General features: G+C 42.4%; 2 protein-coding genes across 3 annotated transcripts in view; both read right to left on the reverse strand.

The window, feature by feature from the left end:
* Positions 1 to 10,886, reverse strand: part of LOC135483736 (C2 calcium-dependent domain-containing protein 4C-like) — a 34,509-nt gene extending 23,623 nt beyond the window's left edge. Inside the window, exons 1-2 of one of the 2 annotated variants that reach the window (XM_064764752.1) lie at positions 10,853 to 10,886; positions 9,255 to 9,531 (exon numbers count right to left, since the gene is read on the reverse strand). The gene's annotated coding sequence lies outside the window, so the exon portion shown is untranslated. Of the gene's footprint in view, positions 1 to 9,254; positions 9,543 to 10,852 lie in introns of those variants that run through there. The other variant, XM_064764753.1, reaches the window with a different exon arrangement.
* A 4,389-nt stretch (positions 10,887 to 15,275) lies between these two features.
* Positions 15,276 to 16,103, reverse strand: LOC135482989 (carbohydrate sulfotransferase 11-like). Its single transcript, XM_064763477.1, has one exon. The coding sequence runs from the start codon at positions 16,101 to 16,103 to the stop codon at positions 15,276 to 15,278; it is 828 nt and encodes a 275-aa protein (XP_064619547.1).
* Positions 16,104 to 18,474: the final 2,371 nt, after the last annotated feature.

Here is an 18,474-nt window from a genome sequence, read left to right on the forward strand (position 1 = left end):
GGAAATCGATCGACCTTACAAAAGAGGCTAAATGGGGTCATCCCTGTTCCCCGGGTTCCAAAATTTCCCGCGTTCTATGTTCCCCTATAGAATGTAAAAAAAACCCTTAGTATCGGGGAACCCGACCAGGGAACATATAGAATCGGGGGAACATCCCTGGGAACAAAAAACAACGAAACTGGACTGAACCCCGTGTCAGATCAATTGTGTAGTGTCCCCATCCGAACAGAATGGGAATACAAAAGTAATGAGATATACAACGTACCCCTATCATCTCGTATCTGGCCTCAAGTAAAATATCAAATATCTAAGTCTTGTTTTTTTTATAGATTCAGGAATGCTCATATATGGATTCCTGATTGGCATTACATGTTCGATTGGCCGGCTTGTCATTGCACGAAAAGAAAGGAAATGCGTTAGATCTCGCCGGAGGTCGCCAGCATGATTTGATATCGGATCTGCGCCCCAAGCCAGTCTCGCATTTGTTGATTGATCCGTTGCTGATTGGTGGAAATGGAAGGCGGATTTGTCGGCTTGCAGACGTTCCTCTGAGGCTGGTTTGAACATGAAGGACGGTAGAGATAAAGAGTGCCTGGGCGTGCTTTTAGTGAAATTAAATTGCTACGATGTTCCTTTGAGATCAAAATCCAATTATTGGTTGGTAAAAAACACCGAGCTATAAATATTAGAGAATTTGAAATTAACGGATTCAACGCCTTAGCAGATACATGTAAGTAGCCTTTGTCCTTCATTGGATCTTTATACATAACAACCATTTTATAAACTTTGACATACTTGGCTAGGGAAAGAAATTAAATATTCCAAATGGTCTCAAAACAGTTAGGCAATCCTTGCAAAGGTAGAAAAGACATTGCTTTAAGGAAAGAACAAAGGAAGATGCTGAGGGTTTTGTAAAAATTATCTTATTAAGACTAGTTTGATACAGAGATTTACCAAAAAAATGCTAGGAATCTTTTGTCGCAAGTTTTAGTTTTGTTGCCAAGCGCTGTTCAGTACAAGAATTCAGCCTTTGGCATTCAAAAGACAAGAACGAATGCATGGCTAAGTCTTCTCTTTGTTTCAGTTGTGAAGCATGGAAAGCCTTTCAAGTGAGTACGCGATGCTAACAAATCCTGAATTTGACAGAATCCCACACACAAACCAATATCTTTGAAGCGCCATTGATTCAAGAACAACAAGAAATATGGCTAAGTATCTTGGATGGTTTCTTGTAAAGACAGCCATCAAAGATAGTTACAAGCGCTCTAATCGCAGAAAGTACACACGGCAAATTTCGAAGTCGTTTGTCTGGCATCGACAAGCTGCGGCGAATTCAAAGCAACCGTGTTTACGGCGAATCTTGCACATGAACCACTCCTTGTGTTTTTGCAGCGATATACCAGCCTCAAGAAATGCCGGCGAACATGCCCGGGAACCATGGTGTAAAGCTAAATGTATTTGCAGAGGATGTGAGTGGTTCTTTATCGCTCTAACAAAAGCTTTTCCTTGTTATCTCCTCAGTGGAGGCAGTTGGTGATATTTTGTCAAAAACAGGAAGGGTGACAGTGATGAATGTCAATTACGCTTGTCGCTGATGATGAGGGAATGGGTTTTTTTTCGGGACCAGGGATTGCCCTGAATAACTATCGGGACTCGAGATAGAGGTAAAAATTGGGATATGGAGGTGCCGTCGGGAAAAGGGGAAAAGGCGCCCTAACAAAGGCGGGACCATACCATTTTTTTCAAAGAGCCCTCAGAGGTCGCCTCAATGGGTGCTGTGAGGACCCCTTGTCGGTGCCAAGAGAAACACTCTTGGGTTGAGATACCATTATGGGCGGGTGCTTCGGTACGTTAAGTTGACGAACCCTAATAAACTTTTTTCATGAGGAACCGTTATTGGTACTGAGAGGTATATACGTAATGGTTCATTACCTCTGCGGCAAACATAAATCTTCTGTTGGGTTCATTGGTGGAATTTTTTTAAAGATTGTAAGCTTCGCTGACATTAGGCTTCATCACAAAATATTAGTATCAAGCGTACTGATCCATGCTTCTGCATTAACATGATTAGCTGTGCCAACCCCTAGGCAGTCGGTCCAGATACCCAGGTAATTGCATTTATTGATAAACCAATAGCTATTGTCCGCCAGTGTGTTTACCGCCCGCAAATTAACGACGGGTTATTATAGGAAAGGTACTGTAAATTAGTATTATCAGCCGCAGGTCTAGTCACTATCCCTGGAAGTACACATTCCATCATTGAATATCAATATGCGACGCTGGCTTTCTTCTGGCTCAAATCACAATTGGGAAGAACGCCTGACAAGAGAACAACGGCCCATCACTTTTATCCTGCGTCAATGGAAACGTCCTTGGCAAGTTTCCCTGACCACGTGCTGTTGTTGTGGTCGTCGTCTTTACTAATTGTCAAAATCAGCACAGTCATCTTCAGAATGTGTGGTTCTGAGAGATGCATTTTCAAAATGATAGTTTGTATAATGTAGGCTTTACTATGACAAGAAGTGTGGTGACCTTGAAACAAAGTATTGTCTTAGCAGGGGATTGTAGAGGTGCGAGGGTTGAGCGCGTGTCAGAAATGACATGAGTTCTATGGAATATAATACCAGCTGCACATATCTCTCGTGACTAACCAAAACAGGAAGATACTGGGCAGTTATGAAAGGTCAGGGTTTATGAAAGAACAGGTGCTCTTGCTCCGGTCGTTACATTACGTATAAGAAGGTAGCCATGCATATTATCAAAATAAGGCTCGCTTATAATTTTTTTGAAAATATTTCTCCTAATATATCTTCCACCTTGCGACCCCATGCCAGTGGCCACGTAATATTTTCACATTGACAACGAAAGTGTTCTGGAATCACACTGGACAAACAAGATTATCTTCAGCCGGCCAAGCTTGATATGACATTTACCAATGCCTCGAAAATCAATTTATCGTACGTTTGTATTGTATCCACAGTCACAATGCCCGCGATCGTCTGCTCGTCATCGCCCTGAATCACCACATGGTAGTCCATTAATGGTCCCAATCATTGGGTATAGTTTTACTGCTATTTAGCGGCGTGATCTATCAATTTGTTCCTTATCGTTAAGCGGGCCACGTGAAATGCATTGTCAATTTCTCATACTAGTGGTTTGTGTATCAAGGCTGTCAGAGCACATTATTCGATATGCGTCCAAGATGCGCCAATTGACAACTTACAGACGACGCATGAAAATTCTGTGTTGCGGTCGCAGGTTGAACTGAAAATTCTACGTTGCGGTCGAAAGTTACACTGAATGATTAAGGGAACGGTATACCTACATATGAAGTCCAATTCATAATCTCCTGGTAACTAATACCCACAGTTTGGAGGGAAAGGTTTCTTATTTGACTTTCGTGATAAGAGTATCTGGCAAAAAGATCATGGCGTTGGTTCAAGTGGGCCACGATGCAACGCTGTATCATGTAGGCTCTTTTCCTGGGCGATTCGAGAGGATGCATACAGAACACGAACGCTGTAGCATTCTTTTAACGAGACTAATCAAGTGCTGCTACACGAGAGGTGGATTTATCACTCAATTACTGCATTTTTGCGTTTGTCACAAAACATGTGTATGCGTGTAATGGGCAAGCGGGCCGGGAACAAAAGTGTAATATGATATGGATATGAATGATGATATTGACATGAATTGTGATCACAGTCGGCTTCGTCTCAAAATTAGATTAGAGACAAACCAAACTTTACAGAAATCCAGTTTTCACCCAGTACAACGAGAGAACAACTGAGAACCTTCGAACACCCGCCAGCCCTCTGTATCTTAGAGTCTTTATTCATGCATAATAACATAAGACACATCAAATTTCATCGCATTTGGGAATTAAGTGCCCAGCGTTGTTATAGTAACCTTCGCCAGATGGTAAATATATTTGATGTCGTGTTGAAAGCAGATTGAATATTAAAGCTATTGGGCATTATCAACTCTAACCACTTAATAGCTGGGCTATTTGTAATGCAATGTAGGCGGGAAACAGATCTCACAGCGACTGGAAGTTAACGAAACAGCATGGACAGTGCGCAGGCAGAAAGTCCAAGTATCACTTAACAGCGGACTTTCACAGGCCTCTTGGAGTCAGTTGCAATCAGTGCCGCATCCTTACGTAACCAGTGATTTTCGATATACTTCCCCTCTCGATATTTCATATACGAGGTAGGAGTAGAGGAAAAACCTGATCTCAGGAAGTTAGTGCCGAGAATAACTTGTCCAAGCGCTTTGATGGGGTGAAGCCGTGCGATGCTTCCCACAGTCGCCGCTGCGTTTGACACGAGCATTGAGACGGTGAAAAGGGCCAAATGCTTATCTCAGACACTCATGCGCACATATACAACCCTACACGGCGTGTTGTGACAAAAGGCTTGAGGCAACTGACCGTCCAGCATTACATCCTATACCGCACTCATTACACCCCTCAGCACTCTAGCCATCTCAACACTAATTGATAACGGATGACAAAAAAGCATCTCGCTGTACCATGTCCTGATGCAGAAGCCAGTGAAGCCACAAATGAGGGTTTAATCTATATTGGACGTTGGGATATATAGAGAGGGGATTACCAGTGGATGAGGTTCAAGACTAACTGATCTATAGCACTGCATGCCGCGCTCTGCTCGCTATACGGTATATAGAGGGTCGGGATTCACAGGAAAGCGTTTGAGTCAGCCACGATGCCATTTCGGTCTTTTTTTTTCATTTTGATACGCTCCGTCACAAACTCGTACTCAATATTTCATATTCGAACTAATCACTACCAGCAAAACTGATTCCCCATCTTCCAATATCGCCAACTTATACAATATTTTCCACTTCACCGCCATATTATTTGAACCCCAATTTTGATGACTGTTAACGCTATCAAAGCAAGAGTTCTAGAAACAATAAGAGCTTCAACAGGGCTCGAAATTACATGGCGAATCGAATTATCACTGAGTATACTCTATGCACTTAAAAACGGACCTTCTGAAGGCAACGAAAGTGGGCTGAGAATCAATTTATTTACACGCGACGAGTCAAGGTTTGCGACCAAGAAGAGTTGAGTCACGCAAACTATACTCCATCAACCAATCTTTTGCCTCCTCAAGTACTGTACCATCTACGTATATGTGTCTTGCCTTTTTGTCTCGTACTCTATAAAATCAATCTGCACTCCCTTTACGTATGTGCCTTTTTGTCTCCAACTATAATCAACCTGCTCCCTGCACGTATGTGCCTTTTTGTCTCCTACTATAATCAACCCGCTGCTCCCTTATGTCTCTTGTTTTAATCAACCTGCCCCCTGTATATGTATGTGCTTTTGTTTCCTATAATCAACCTGTTCCCTGATGTCTTCCTTTTCCATCATAACGCGATTGTATCGTTGTCCTATGTCTGTTACTGGATAACGCCCGGAGACAATCACCCTCCTTTATACATGAATCAGTCAATAATGACATTATCACGACAAAGGAATGCCTGCACATTAAGAGGATGACGCCGACCAAAGACTGCTTGGGCGCCGCTTTTGTTCTCGCCATTCAGACCGGCGGACTCCAATTTCAAACCCGAGGAAAAATTAACGTTTCCAAATGCACCTCTTTATATATTGGCACCGATGCCGTGTTTGGTTTTTGCGTTTTCATTTCAATGACACCGATATTTCATATCGACAAATCAATGGTTAGCTTTTCTTGGTTCATTGGCGTCAGTCAGTCATCGCTCGAATCAGTATGAACTTGACTGGCTGATTTCGTGTGAGAACCCCGCTCAATTTCACACAATCTCCACTCGCAAAGATACTGTGGCACCGTGTCACATGAGGCTATTGCATACCGACTTACACCGGCGGTGAACATTAATCCTCGAAAGATGGATATACGCAAAACGCCGGTAGATCGGTATGTGGATAGTGTGGATAGTTATTTGATACCGTGGCCCATTCGGGACGAAGGGTTTTTCTATTTAATGGGTTCTTTCTTCAATTCATCGAATGAAGAGATGCCCCTGATATCGCTGCGGTCTGCCACGTCCCCCGCCCCCCCCCCCCCCCGCATCGTGCAAAAACGGAGTGTAAAAGAGCGGAAGAAACACTTTGAAGCCGGATACAGCTGGCATGCGGGGGTGGGCTTTTAATATTCATAATATCATGCACCCTAGTTAATGACGACACAAGATGGCTGACATAAACATGTTGATTCAAAAACAGGTCAAAACTCGTAGGCGGTCCGGGTCGCACCTAAGAATGAAGCAATTTATCCGCTGCTCTACATGGTGTCAATAGTTGCTTTTACACGAGGACGGTTTTAGCCCTCCTCACCTCGAGCCACTTGAAGCCGGATCACCTGTAACTGGCTTTGCGCTGTCTACACGGAGACGGATCAAATCCGCGCCGGCCCCAGGTCAGTTCAGGCCACTTAAACCACTAACCCGTCGCATGGTGGCGCATGTGACTCTTCTTTCGGTGGAGGTTTCATGAACTGCTATATACCGCACTACTCGATTTTAGTACCGTGCGCAAAGTGACTCGAGGCCAGATCGGTTCTACACGAGAGATTAAGCGTCTTGAAGTGGCTCCAACCCGCCTCAAGTGACTCGAGACTGCAGTGCTAACGCGCCTCGGGTCAGGTCACTTGGAGACGGTTCTGATTTCGTTCTACACGGTAAAAATTATCCTGACCCGCCTCGAGCTGGCTCGAAGCCGGTTCCAACTGTCCTCGTGTAGAAAGGCCTTATATTTTACTCGGGGGGGGGGGGGGGGGGGGGGGTGTTTGATAATAGTATACAATAATTTATTTGGCTGTACAAGTACTTAATTGACATACTGGAACGGCAAGTGAATCTTACCAGGAGAGGAAAATCTCAGACATTATCAATACTAGCATATACCCGTGGCGCGGGCTGTTCGAGGTATAAAAATCGGATTGTGTGGGTGTTGGTATGTTGTGGGTTTGGTGTAAAAGGGGTGCTGGTTTGTGAGTAACACTTTTTTCATAAGTGTAATACTTCTTGAAAACGGAACTATGTAACCATGCACATGATGTACAGGCGTCCACAATGCTAAACCAATTCTCGGAAAACCAAGATGGTGCAGACTGGTGATGTACTCGATATCAGCCAGCGATTAGCGCCAGAATGGTTTAAGTTACCGGTGTGTGCGTAAATCTTGTCTCCCATTGGGAACATTCCACTGTTTTTCTGTGTAAAATGTCTCCAGTGTTGTTGTTGTTGCTAACAGTAAACTATGATGCGGCCTTACTGGAATCCCCTACTTACTTATACTTCTAACAACAACAACAAACAACTACTGCAACTACCAACTACTGTACATGATGTGATCATGAAAACTGGACTACAAAATGCATGATATTGTCGCAATGACTTTATTCAAAGTTCTCAAACCTACCTATTAACCTCCCTTGTGTAAAACTACATCATGTCAGTTGATAATGGATGACAGTAGAGATAAAACCAGGCTTATTAAGGTGTTCAACGCTAAGTGCAACTCGTCAATTATAATAGTGATATACAGGCAGTTGCCATTTTGGGGGGGAATTTTTTTTCAATGTATTTCGACAAATTTTTATTACTGAAACGAGAGAAGGTTGTAGTATAATACAGTTAGATATATAACACTTGAAATGCATTGCTTTTATTAGCCGAGATATAAAATTACCAATAACCCATAATTATTGTTATGTCAAGTGAGGCAACTTCGCGTGTTACCAAAACCAAAAATAAAAACCCAATTTAGATGAATATCCACACGATAAAACCACTTCATCTAATTTTGCTCTAATTCCTTTAGAAATGTACCTGTCCGCCTGAGGTCACAATCATGCATAGCAATCTGGATGGAAGAGAAAATGAAATGTAGCATACCGCTTCATTAGACGGTATAAGTATGCATTTTACTTTTATCACTACAGTGTCAAGCTTTCAGCGGAGAGCACTTGTACGGAAAGTGCAAGCGGGCGGGAAGGACCGGAGACTAATTACTAGGGACAGTCACAAAGGGACAGGTCATGCGGCGATTTCGTATACACTCCGGTCGCAGCGGATCAGCCTCGTCCCTCTCCCCCCCCCCCCCCAACAGACGATGTTTATGATGACCATGCATGGACTGCCCCAGGAGTCTACGATTTCGTGGAGTGGCCAGTATTAGAGTTTCAGCCTGAATCCGCGATAGATTTTTCAAATAACGGGAGTTTTATGAATTAAGCTTCACCAGGCCCTATAACATCTAGTTTCCACTTAGATTGAGAAAGCGGAAAACTGCTCGGCTTGATTCTTGGTCGGATCAGAGTCTTTCAAATCTGGTCGGATTAATTCCGATTAAGTTATTGGATCAGTCAGAGTCTTTTACTCAATACAAATGTACATTTATCGAAAGACTCTGGATCAGCAATGGCAATAACCCTCCAATACAAGGACAAGTCACAAATGAACTTGACGGCTTCTTCATCAAGCTGCCGGCTGTGTCGAAACACGCGTAATATTGGAAAAGCATCTCGGGTGATGCGCTGATCCAACTGGAACTTGAACAAATTCTTTGATCGAACCGTGATGGTTGGAAAGTTCATCTTTCGGGCATCTTGAACACTGACTTTTGCATGCAATTGTCGCTTTTTCAGAGCGATTTTTTACAACTTAGTCTACATGTATAGGCAGTACAGGATGAACATTCTGATAATTTCTGATCGCTCTACAAAGCCACCAGTTCATCTAAATATTCAATAATTCAGACATGACATAACAATGAACGATATATCAATCTCAGGTTCGTTGAATGGGTGCAATATTTTACCACTGGAACGGAAAAGGTCAATGCAAAGTATCAAACTGGGAGGTATAATCCAAAGGAAGAAATATAAGGGTCGAGTACGAGTGGGTGAATGGGTCGTGTAGGAGTGTTAATTGTTATAGGTCCACTTAGCTTTTTTGTCAATGTTTTCTTGGAAAAATGGATCATTAGCCCTATTCACACTAGTAAAAAACAATTCATTCGGCCAAAATTGTTAATAATTACATGTATATAGTTTTCAAGATAAACGCTGCCCGAAGTTCCACACAAGTGATGCTTTAGGCGGAATCCCGAGTGTTTATGTGCGAAACGGCAAATCTGATCTATTACATTTCAATATGCGATACACAGATGACGCATGTGATCGGATTATCGAACATGAAATCAATCGCCGAACATACACAAGGTACAGACTTACCAAAACAATAAAGGGAATCATCGGTAGTGTAATCCAAGGGAATGTCACGAATCCAGCCCCAAAACAAAGCAGCTATCTGTATTTTCACGACACCGTATCTCAGCAGCCTGGTATCCAATGTAATCCATGAGCGTTGCTAGTGCCGATGTTTCAGCAATGTACCACTTGCTTACGGCGCTCACGGTGGCTCCCGTATAATGGCTGCCTCGGATTCCCTTTCCAATACCGTTGGTGCACTGACAGTCTATATATTACTCCTGAATGACGCTGCATCCACCTATGAAAGGAAAAATAATAACGCAATATCGACGGATGCGCTAGGAAAAGGGATCTTAGTGGCCTGCCTTTTGACAATGGCCGACAAAATATCAACTCTCCGGAGAAAGGGTGGGGCGCAGTGAAGAGCAATTTGCCAAACATTACAAAGGGATGACGGTCGTCGGATAGTGGCAAAAAAACAGAACAGATCACGTTGATGGTTTTTCCTCATGAGAATTTCTTGACTTAAAACTGGGGTAGGATTGCTACTTTTTTGGTCATTCTCAAAACGACTCGGTAACCAAGATATATCATGCTCTGAGTCTGACAAATACGACAAGTTGGTGTCAAACTGGGACCAAGTGCAAATAGTCACACGGACCGCATGTAGAATAAAATATTTTGTAACTGGTTTAAGTCAAACATTCGGGGAGAAAGTTATCAGAGAGTACATCAAGAAAATACTTTGCTAATGGAATGGATGCTGATCGTGAGATAGATTCGTAACATTTGGTGACAGTTTTGCCTATATCTCTTCCATCTGTGTCTTCAAACTGCCGTTTAAGATGCTGGTCGGATACAGCTGCCGGAAAAAAGTAAATTTGGATCTATATCTCGCGATCAGAATATCTAATCAAAACCAATTACATCACGGGACACTAGGCGATGTAGTTATTTGATAAGACTAACTAAACTAACATGCTTGAAAACAATATTTTTCTTTCAAGTAATTGAATTGAATATGATGAAATAGTGTTTTAGACCAGTCGCACAGATGTAAAAACAGACCATGCCACAAACTGACTTCATTTGCGCGAGCGTTATCCCTAATTTTAGGAGTGGAAGCGGTTGGATCGCTCGTCAGTGAAACGGGCGACGATACCCGACATTACTTTTTTTTGCATTTTTTGTCATAATGATATTTTTCCTTCCTTTTTTAAAATAAAATAGTGCTTTATTTGTTTCTGTCAATAAGGTATATAGGCCTATCTGTAGGATTGTCCTTCACGACTTTCAACCATGCACTAGCATGTCAATACGTCAACCTGGCATTAAATAGTGCCTCATGTTGTTGATGTGAACTATTGAAGTACCCCTCGAGCTCATGGATCAACTTACAAACGGTCATGTGCGCCCACCGTCGGTACGGCCGGCGGGGAGGCCTCCAGCCTATGGATTACCTATACTGCAAGTGGTACGGATGGTAGCAGCTTGCCTCCCGTCCGCTGAGCGATACTGTCTGTTTCGAGTGTCTGACCTTACTTCTGACCAGTATTGTGTATGAAAACTTATGACGAATGATCCCAACCAGCTCGCAGACAGAACACGAATTTACCTACCTTATCAGAAATGTTCAAAGAGCGTAAATAGTATTTTCCATCTCTTCTCTCGCCACCCTGGACCGACTGATGTTTGATTCCCAGGGCAGAACACGCCGCATTGCCTTCCAATTCACTACCGCAAATATCAACTTGCATCACGGGGTCCATGGCAATATGCGAGGGTTTGATTGTTTCTCCATAACGCTTCCGACGCCGGGTAACACTAATTGCTGTATATTCATGATAATTTCTTCTTCAGAATCTTGTGGCTGCACGCATATTCCGTAACAAGGTGTAACAAGGTTGGTGGAAAGTCAGTGGCATCGCATTGTAAAGGGATATTTTGGAATGTCTACCAATCGGTGAATATGTTTAACCAGCCTGTTACACTGAAAATACATGTACCCCCTCCTGCCAGCTGTATTGATAAAACTGTCTCAGTCATTTTGTTTTGTATTTTCGCAGTTTCATTTTTCGATTTTGGCCATGTGTTGTATGCTTTGATCAAAAGTGTGCTCCACGGTGAAAAAAAAAATCAAAAACGCCCGACAATGTGGTTTTTTTTAATCGACTTCCGCCGAACTATGACTCATAACAGATAAAGATGACGTTTGATCAATAAAGCGGACAGTATGTTTATTGAGTAAATGCTGGTCAAGGAAATGTTGATAAGGACGACGTAACGGCCATGGGTCATGGACCGGACAGGCTGGAGTTGAGCCATAATTATTGCAGAAGTGATGATTGGTGGCCCTTATATAGATATATGGTATCTCTGTTGGATGACTTATCTGGGACGAGGGATATCTACCGTACCAAAAATATCACTTCTCATTCCCGCCGTGAGTACAGCAGACAAGAGTTCTAATAATGCATCAGGTCATAAATTATTGTATTGTACATTATAGAAAGCTCATACGACCTGGGTGAGTCATGATTTCGTGGGATCTACCGAGGCACACGTCACAAAAGAACACGACAATCGAACTCGGAAGTCAAGTAACTTGCTCAAGGATACAAGGAACCGAGCGGGATGGGGTATCGAACCCACACTACAATTCTGCCAAATTATCTATCAACCCCAGTTTTAAACCACTACCGACGTCGCCACTCTATCAAAAATCATTCTGCAGTGTCGGACATGCTTTTATGCAAGGGACAAATAATTCGCCACTTCAGAGCTCACTTTTATTTGCTTGTGTGAGTGTACGCTTGTCCATGTTATCTCAAATTGGCCGCAAATATCGTTGGTTGCAAAGTAAATTGACCGAGGATATTACATTTCTGTTTGTTTAAGTGAGGCATGGGTAGCCATTGCGCAGTTTGATACGTGCGTGTGTAGCGGAAAAAGTAAGAGAAACCGTTAATAAGTCGGAAAAAGCCTCCTACTAATGTTAAGACACGCCCTTTTCATTTTCGTCATTTACGGAGCCCGGCAAATAATTCTCCATCCCGTACCACCAATTCGCAAATATATCCACGGAACAAACCGGCGGTACTGATATAATACGTATGCAAATCTTGCCTGACGAAGCTTATCATCAGATGAACACCATTTTATTTCGTCCGAGTCAGAAAATTACAACAACATAGTTTTTCCAACATAAATGAAAAACGTAATTTGACAAGCTTGCATGCTTGGCTCAGCTATAGTTGGAGGCCTGATTCCCAGCAGTCAGGTGGGGAACTAAATGATTCGCCAGGGCGTTATCTACCTGTGATTTTTGCTGTTATACGGATACTAAACCAATCGCTCGATGTATCACTTCGCAACCGCCAAAGCGAAAGAGAATTAACGAGTTCTTTTGAGTAGGGCAATATCCTTATCAAACTGTCATCGACAGCCTTCATATAAACCTCTCTCGCCATCACGGATTATGTAGCACGCGATGATCAGCATTTCGCGCCCTGTTCTTAACTCAAGAGAAAGGTCATTCTCAACATGCATGCGTTCTTTCTACCCAACCGTTGTAGCAATAGTAAACAAGCGTAAATAGTGCTGATGAACTGCAAGATAGCGAAGCCACCTGTTGGCAACTTTGTGAAACTTCGTCTGTCTCACCGAGCTGTTGCCTATAGACTCCCTTTAATGGTTACTTCTAAGGAGGACACCAAACTACCATTTGAGATGCTCTGTTTCCACAACAAGTCGAATTTGAAAAATTGTTGCAAGATTATTCTTGGATCTTTGAATTCACTCGGTATCCCTGGTATTGGCAGTTTGACATTTTGCAAATGGCTTTCTTCTTTCTTCTTGAAGGAGACTCTTTCGTGTCCTTTATCATTTCAAACAGATGGGCTCGTTGCTTTCTCGATCAAGGGCACTGGCATGAGTAACAAATGCTAAAAGCATCCCTGAAAATTCCTTGTTGGACCGACTATAATCCTCGTTGAAATATGCCTAATTACCAGAAGTTTGGGATTTTCTCTCTTGCGATTCACTGACTGGAGACAAAGATGTTATGTAATTTGAATTAAAAGTGCAACATTAATGAAAATACATTTTCTATGCACTGTACATAAAATATAGACACGGATATAAAAGAGACTATTCAAAACCATTTATAAAAAGATGTGTTTTCAGTTTTTTCTTAAAAATGGGTGTCTCTGTGAGACAGCGCATTTCTTCTATGTAAGGTTACTCAGATGCCAGCTCACTGCTAGCATCAGCATCAGCATCAGCAGTGAGCATCTTAACCACCAAGGTTTTTGCATCTTCGATACCATGGTCTGCCCCGCTCTAATCTGGTGATGTCCGGGCTATTTCACTTGCTAAAATCATGGTGCCACAGTTGAAGAGCCAAGAGTCCCCCCCCTCCCCCCCCCCCCCCATATATACTCGGCTGATCCTGATAAACTGATCTGTGCTGATATTTGTCGATGTTGCTCCACGTCTTTGGAAATTTCGAACGCTAAAAAGACATACACCATTCTCCAAAAGCAGTTCTTCAAACCATCCAATTGATCGTACATTCCCTGATCTGGCAAAAATAATGAGGCTCAGTGAAGATATTTGCAGTATTCCTCAGATGACTCAGCAAGAGTTGTTCAATCGAACTGAAATGGTGTTGAGGATCCCCTTCACCAATATGATGATGATTGATCAAGGGGAAATGCACTCGTTACCGGAGTTGTGATTCACTGGTCTCTTCAGCCTTAGCATGATAGATTTCCTAGAATTACAAACTCGTTATTCGCCACTTCCTCAAGCAGAATTCATGTAGGACTTCCTGTCAGGTGACCAATCAAAACCCCCGTATGGGATTATTGACGTGCTTTCTGTGCCGAACAATGATAGCACTCTTCTGATTGGAAGTCACAAATTGCTGCTTCAGGAAAGTGACGAATACTCTCCCCGCTCGTGGGATTGCTTTCTTTTTAAATATGCAGCGTCATTTACACGCAATGTAAAGCTACAACGCCGCCATACAGTCACTGTATCCCACCTAATCACACTTTTATCACTGCGTGGAGAATGGTGTAGCCTGCCTTTCCATCAAAGCACGTAGAATGCCATTATTGACACGAGAGGAACCACGACAAACAGCTTGAAAGCCATGACAGACGTGATCTATATTAATTTGCTGCTTTTTTCGCCAGCGTTTGATATTCCGCGGCTTGAAGATGATTTTGTCACCCGACTTTACCAGCCGTGGGGAAGTGACATACATGTACTGGGATGATAACCAATTTGAAGGTATCTCCAGACCAAGATCAAAAGATTAGATAACGTGTACACACAAACATGATAATATGGTATTGGTTTACCGTGGGTCGTGTCATTTCGGTGTACGGTTTACCGTCGAAATGAAGAAAGTTTGAGTACGCTGAATTTACGGAATCTTTACTTACAAGGGATTAATACAATAGTCTAAAATACCTTTGTATCACAAATTTGTATCACAAATCATTATTTTAAAGGTAAAAGCCTTTAGCCCCTTTCTGAGTGCAAAGGGTTTGGTAACCTGAGGAAACGAGGGGGTTAATAAGCTATTATTCGCAATCAATATGTGTACGTTGTATATACGTGTCATTTCCAAACAATATCGCCGGTCAATCATTGAAGTTAAAGCATTTTATGAGCGCTTTCATAGAGCTTTATCTCAGGATATTTGTTCAGTCTCGTATGGCTGTGATAAGTGGTTCTCTGATAAAATCTCTACTGAGCTTTCTCGTAGCCCGTTTGGTAGAAAAGTCTGTCCGTATGATGAAGGGTACGGTGACAAATGATTCTGCTAGTATGTGATGGGTCATGGGTCCGTGTAAAACCATACCGTCAACGGGAGTCTAATGTCTACAGTGCCAAAGGGCTATTTTCGTCACTGTTGCTCAAGAGCAACGTCTCCAGGCTCGTAGTATAACCGTAGGCCAAATTTGTGCATCCTACACAGTTATCATTCATTTGCTTCTTCAGGAACTTGATCCATTACATCCAACTATCTCAGCCATTTGCATAACCAAACGCTAATATATCATCTCGATAATGCTGCTTGATTCCGGATAAAAGACGTTTAGATACCCCATTGTATGCCTGGTCTATAAGTAGTGCAGAGCGGGTACCATTATAATGTTTCTCACGCGGTGGCCATTTCAGCTGCTTATTCCAGCCAAGATATTGTAAAACGAAATTGGAATCGGTCTCCATAGTTTCGTACTTCCCGATTACGTCATAATTGATGCTGCACGGAAGACACTCGTTGAAGAAGGAATCCCAATGTTCATCTACATACCCGATTTGAAACCTTTCCTGGTCGAGAAGAAACCTTATAAATTCATGAAATTCCAAATCGACATCGTCTTCCGCTTTATAACCTTCTCGGTAAGCGCGCAATATCCGCTTCGAATAAAAGGCATAAAACTCTCTTCCCATTAACAGCTTGTCTCTGTATGCAGACAGTATTCGCTCTAGCGGGTCACGGACAATAACAAATGTCTTGTACGTCTGTAACTTCCGCCGGATGTTATCATATGACTGCTTGCGCAACTCCATCGATTTGAAAAAGTTGTACGAATCCTGCCGATGATGGACGTCATCCTGGGGCATGTTTAGAGCGTCTTTAAAGCCGTGCATCGCCAAGAACATCCGCTGCCAAGTCGTACAAGCAATCTTGGGGATTTTACAATAGACCACCTCGTGTTTATCATCAACTAAGATGTATTTACTCTCTTTAATTTGGCTGATGTCTGAGTCTGAGAGGTTGCTCGGGTTTACTTTTGGGTAGTTCGTGAGGCAGTGGTCTCGAAGTCTCATCCATCTCAACTGGTACATAGGGTTGCTTATCTTCGTTTTTCTCTTAAAAGAACAAAAACATTTTTCATGGTAAGTAACACTGCGATTAGCAAAAAATACATAAAGCTCGCTGACATATTTGTGGGCGGAGCTTGCATCTTCAAGCATATATTGATACCAAATCTATACTCACTAAATGCAAGGACGACTTCAATAGACCGGTCATGCTGACCGATTTGGGATAGTAAATTCATGCACACTTTATTCCAAACGAAAAATACTTCTTATTGGTTACGAGAAGTTCCGAATAGCAGGCATGACTGGTCTACTCATTTTGTTCTGCCATGTGGTGAGTAGATCGGGGACCAATCTATTTCAAGTTCATCACATTATCCAACTTGACATGACGATGCATGAGTCTGCCTTGTGACTAGCAAATAGTGGCTAAACACTGGCCACCGATCGGGCTCTACATCCGTTGTGGGGTCAACGATTATCACAGAGTTTGGTCGCCGATGAAAATTTGGCAGTTAGCAATTTTTATGTCGTCGGGGATACCCCATACAGAAATCATCAGTTGATTCCGAAGAAAGATCGTGCCACGACACACTTAAAATTGTCGTTGATAACGTGAATAAAGTTCACGTAGTCTTAAATTGAACTTACGTAGTATTCACTGACCCCGATACCTTTGATGATTGATCTGTATGAAAGTGTTAACCAATCTGAAAACGTGAGATTTCGATTCAATGTAATGCAAATTACTAAAACAGGCCTGTTTCATCATCTCATGGAATCATAAGCGTACGAATTACATGTATCTTGATATAATTAACAGTATACCAGGAATAGACTTTATTTTTTCGTGATTAAACTAGTTGATAAGAATAATAGGAAAATTCAAAAAGAGGACGTTTTATAAACGCGCAACCATTGGACTTTGGCCGGTGTAAGTAGAAAATGTCCCCGGGAAAGAGTGTCTGGCCCTGTCGTTTTCTGTTGTCGGGTATGCTCCTGGCCAGGGAAATCCTACGTCTATTGTCCCTTTAACACCTCGTATTAACGAATAACACAAAAAGTCGGAGAGGATCAACGGATTTGATGTTGAGATCCACCATTTATCCGGATGTGCGTCTATACGTCATGAATCTCAATCTCCCTCATGTGTAGGTGATCTTACCTTTTTTAGGCAACAGTTGACCTGATTGTAGAAGCAAAATCTGAGTAGCTATCAATATCACACCAGTGATAAGTAGGAAGGTACGAACATTAGATCCATGCAGCCGAAATATCATCCTCTTTGTTTAAGTATAATCATGTATGTCAATCCGGCAATAGACCAGGTATCAAAATGTGCATGGAACATCGATTTGTATGCAGGCTTCACAATTTTAGCCCCCTTTTAATCTCACGGTTTTCGAACAAACGAAATTCCTTCTGCAGGCTTACACTTGCTCTCTCAACATATGTACATTTTGCAAATCCGTACGAAAGCGAGTGTTAGGATCAATCAGAGACTAATCACTGGCAAGGGTTTTATTCTTGATTTCTCCGAATTGGGACTAGAACACGTTTTGTCATGCCCTGTGTGTGGACAGGCCTTTGATTTGTTTTTACAATAAAAGCAGTAAAATATAGGCAGGGCCCGATGAGACACTTTGTATATAACCACCACCACCACCACCACCACCACCACCACACTACAACCAACAGAACAACACACCACAGCAACCCCCCCCCCTCGACACACACGCGCGCTCGCGCGCACAAACTCAACGCCAGCGCCGCCTAGCAAATGCTTTACCCGAAGAGATGGGGGCAGGTTGTTCGCACGTCCCGCCCTATACGCCTTTGTGAAACTCTGAAACAACATTTAAATAGGCATTACGACTTGTCCTTGTGGTTGTACATATAGGCCTACATGTAGTCCTATGGTCTCCTAATTGTGAGTTTGTCGTAATTTTCAAAGAGAATGCAACTGTAGTTTTGCGCCGGGGGTTTATCAGCTTGCAGTTCCCATATAACTTTGATGAGTTGACAAAATTGCATTTGAAGTAATCCGTTTTTGGTGCTACCATTTCATATGCCGGGCCTGACCCTGCCCTCTTCACGACCTCTATCTCGCGGAAAGTGGGTGAACTAATCGCTACTTCCAATTTTTTACTCAATAAATTAAAAACCATCACAGGACATCGCAAGTCCCTCAGACGACTCTTCCACTATCAAATTCCGACGTAAACCATATTATGATCGTCATCATTTGGTCCCCATGAAAACTCTCAGGAGACTTTCCCTTTAAACATTTAGGATATGGAGTGCTGACTTTGAATAAATCAATCTATCATTTGTACCTCGGCCCGGTATCTAGACCTGGCCACATTTGAATAGGATTTCCAAAATTCATTATTCA

This window comes from Lineus longissimus, chromosome 2 (genome assembly GCF_910592395.1).
Source record: "Lineus longissimus chromosome 2, tnLinLong1.2, whole genome shotgun sequence".
NCBI lineage: Eukaryota > Metazoa > Nemertea > Pilidiophora > Heteronemertea > Lineidae > Lineus > Lineus longissimus.

What these genes read in the sequence shown, in the direction of transcription:
- LOC135482989 (XM_064763477.1), bottom strand. Translation starts at nt 16,103, where the DNA reads ATGTACCAGTTGAGATGGATGAGACTTCGAGACCACTGCCTCACGAAC.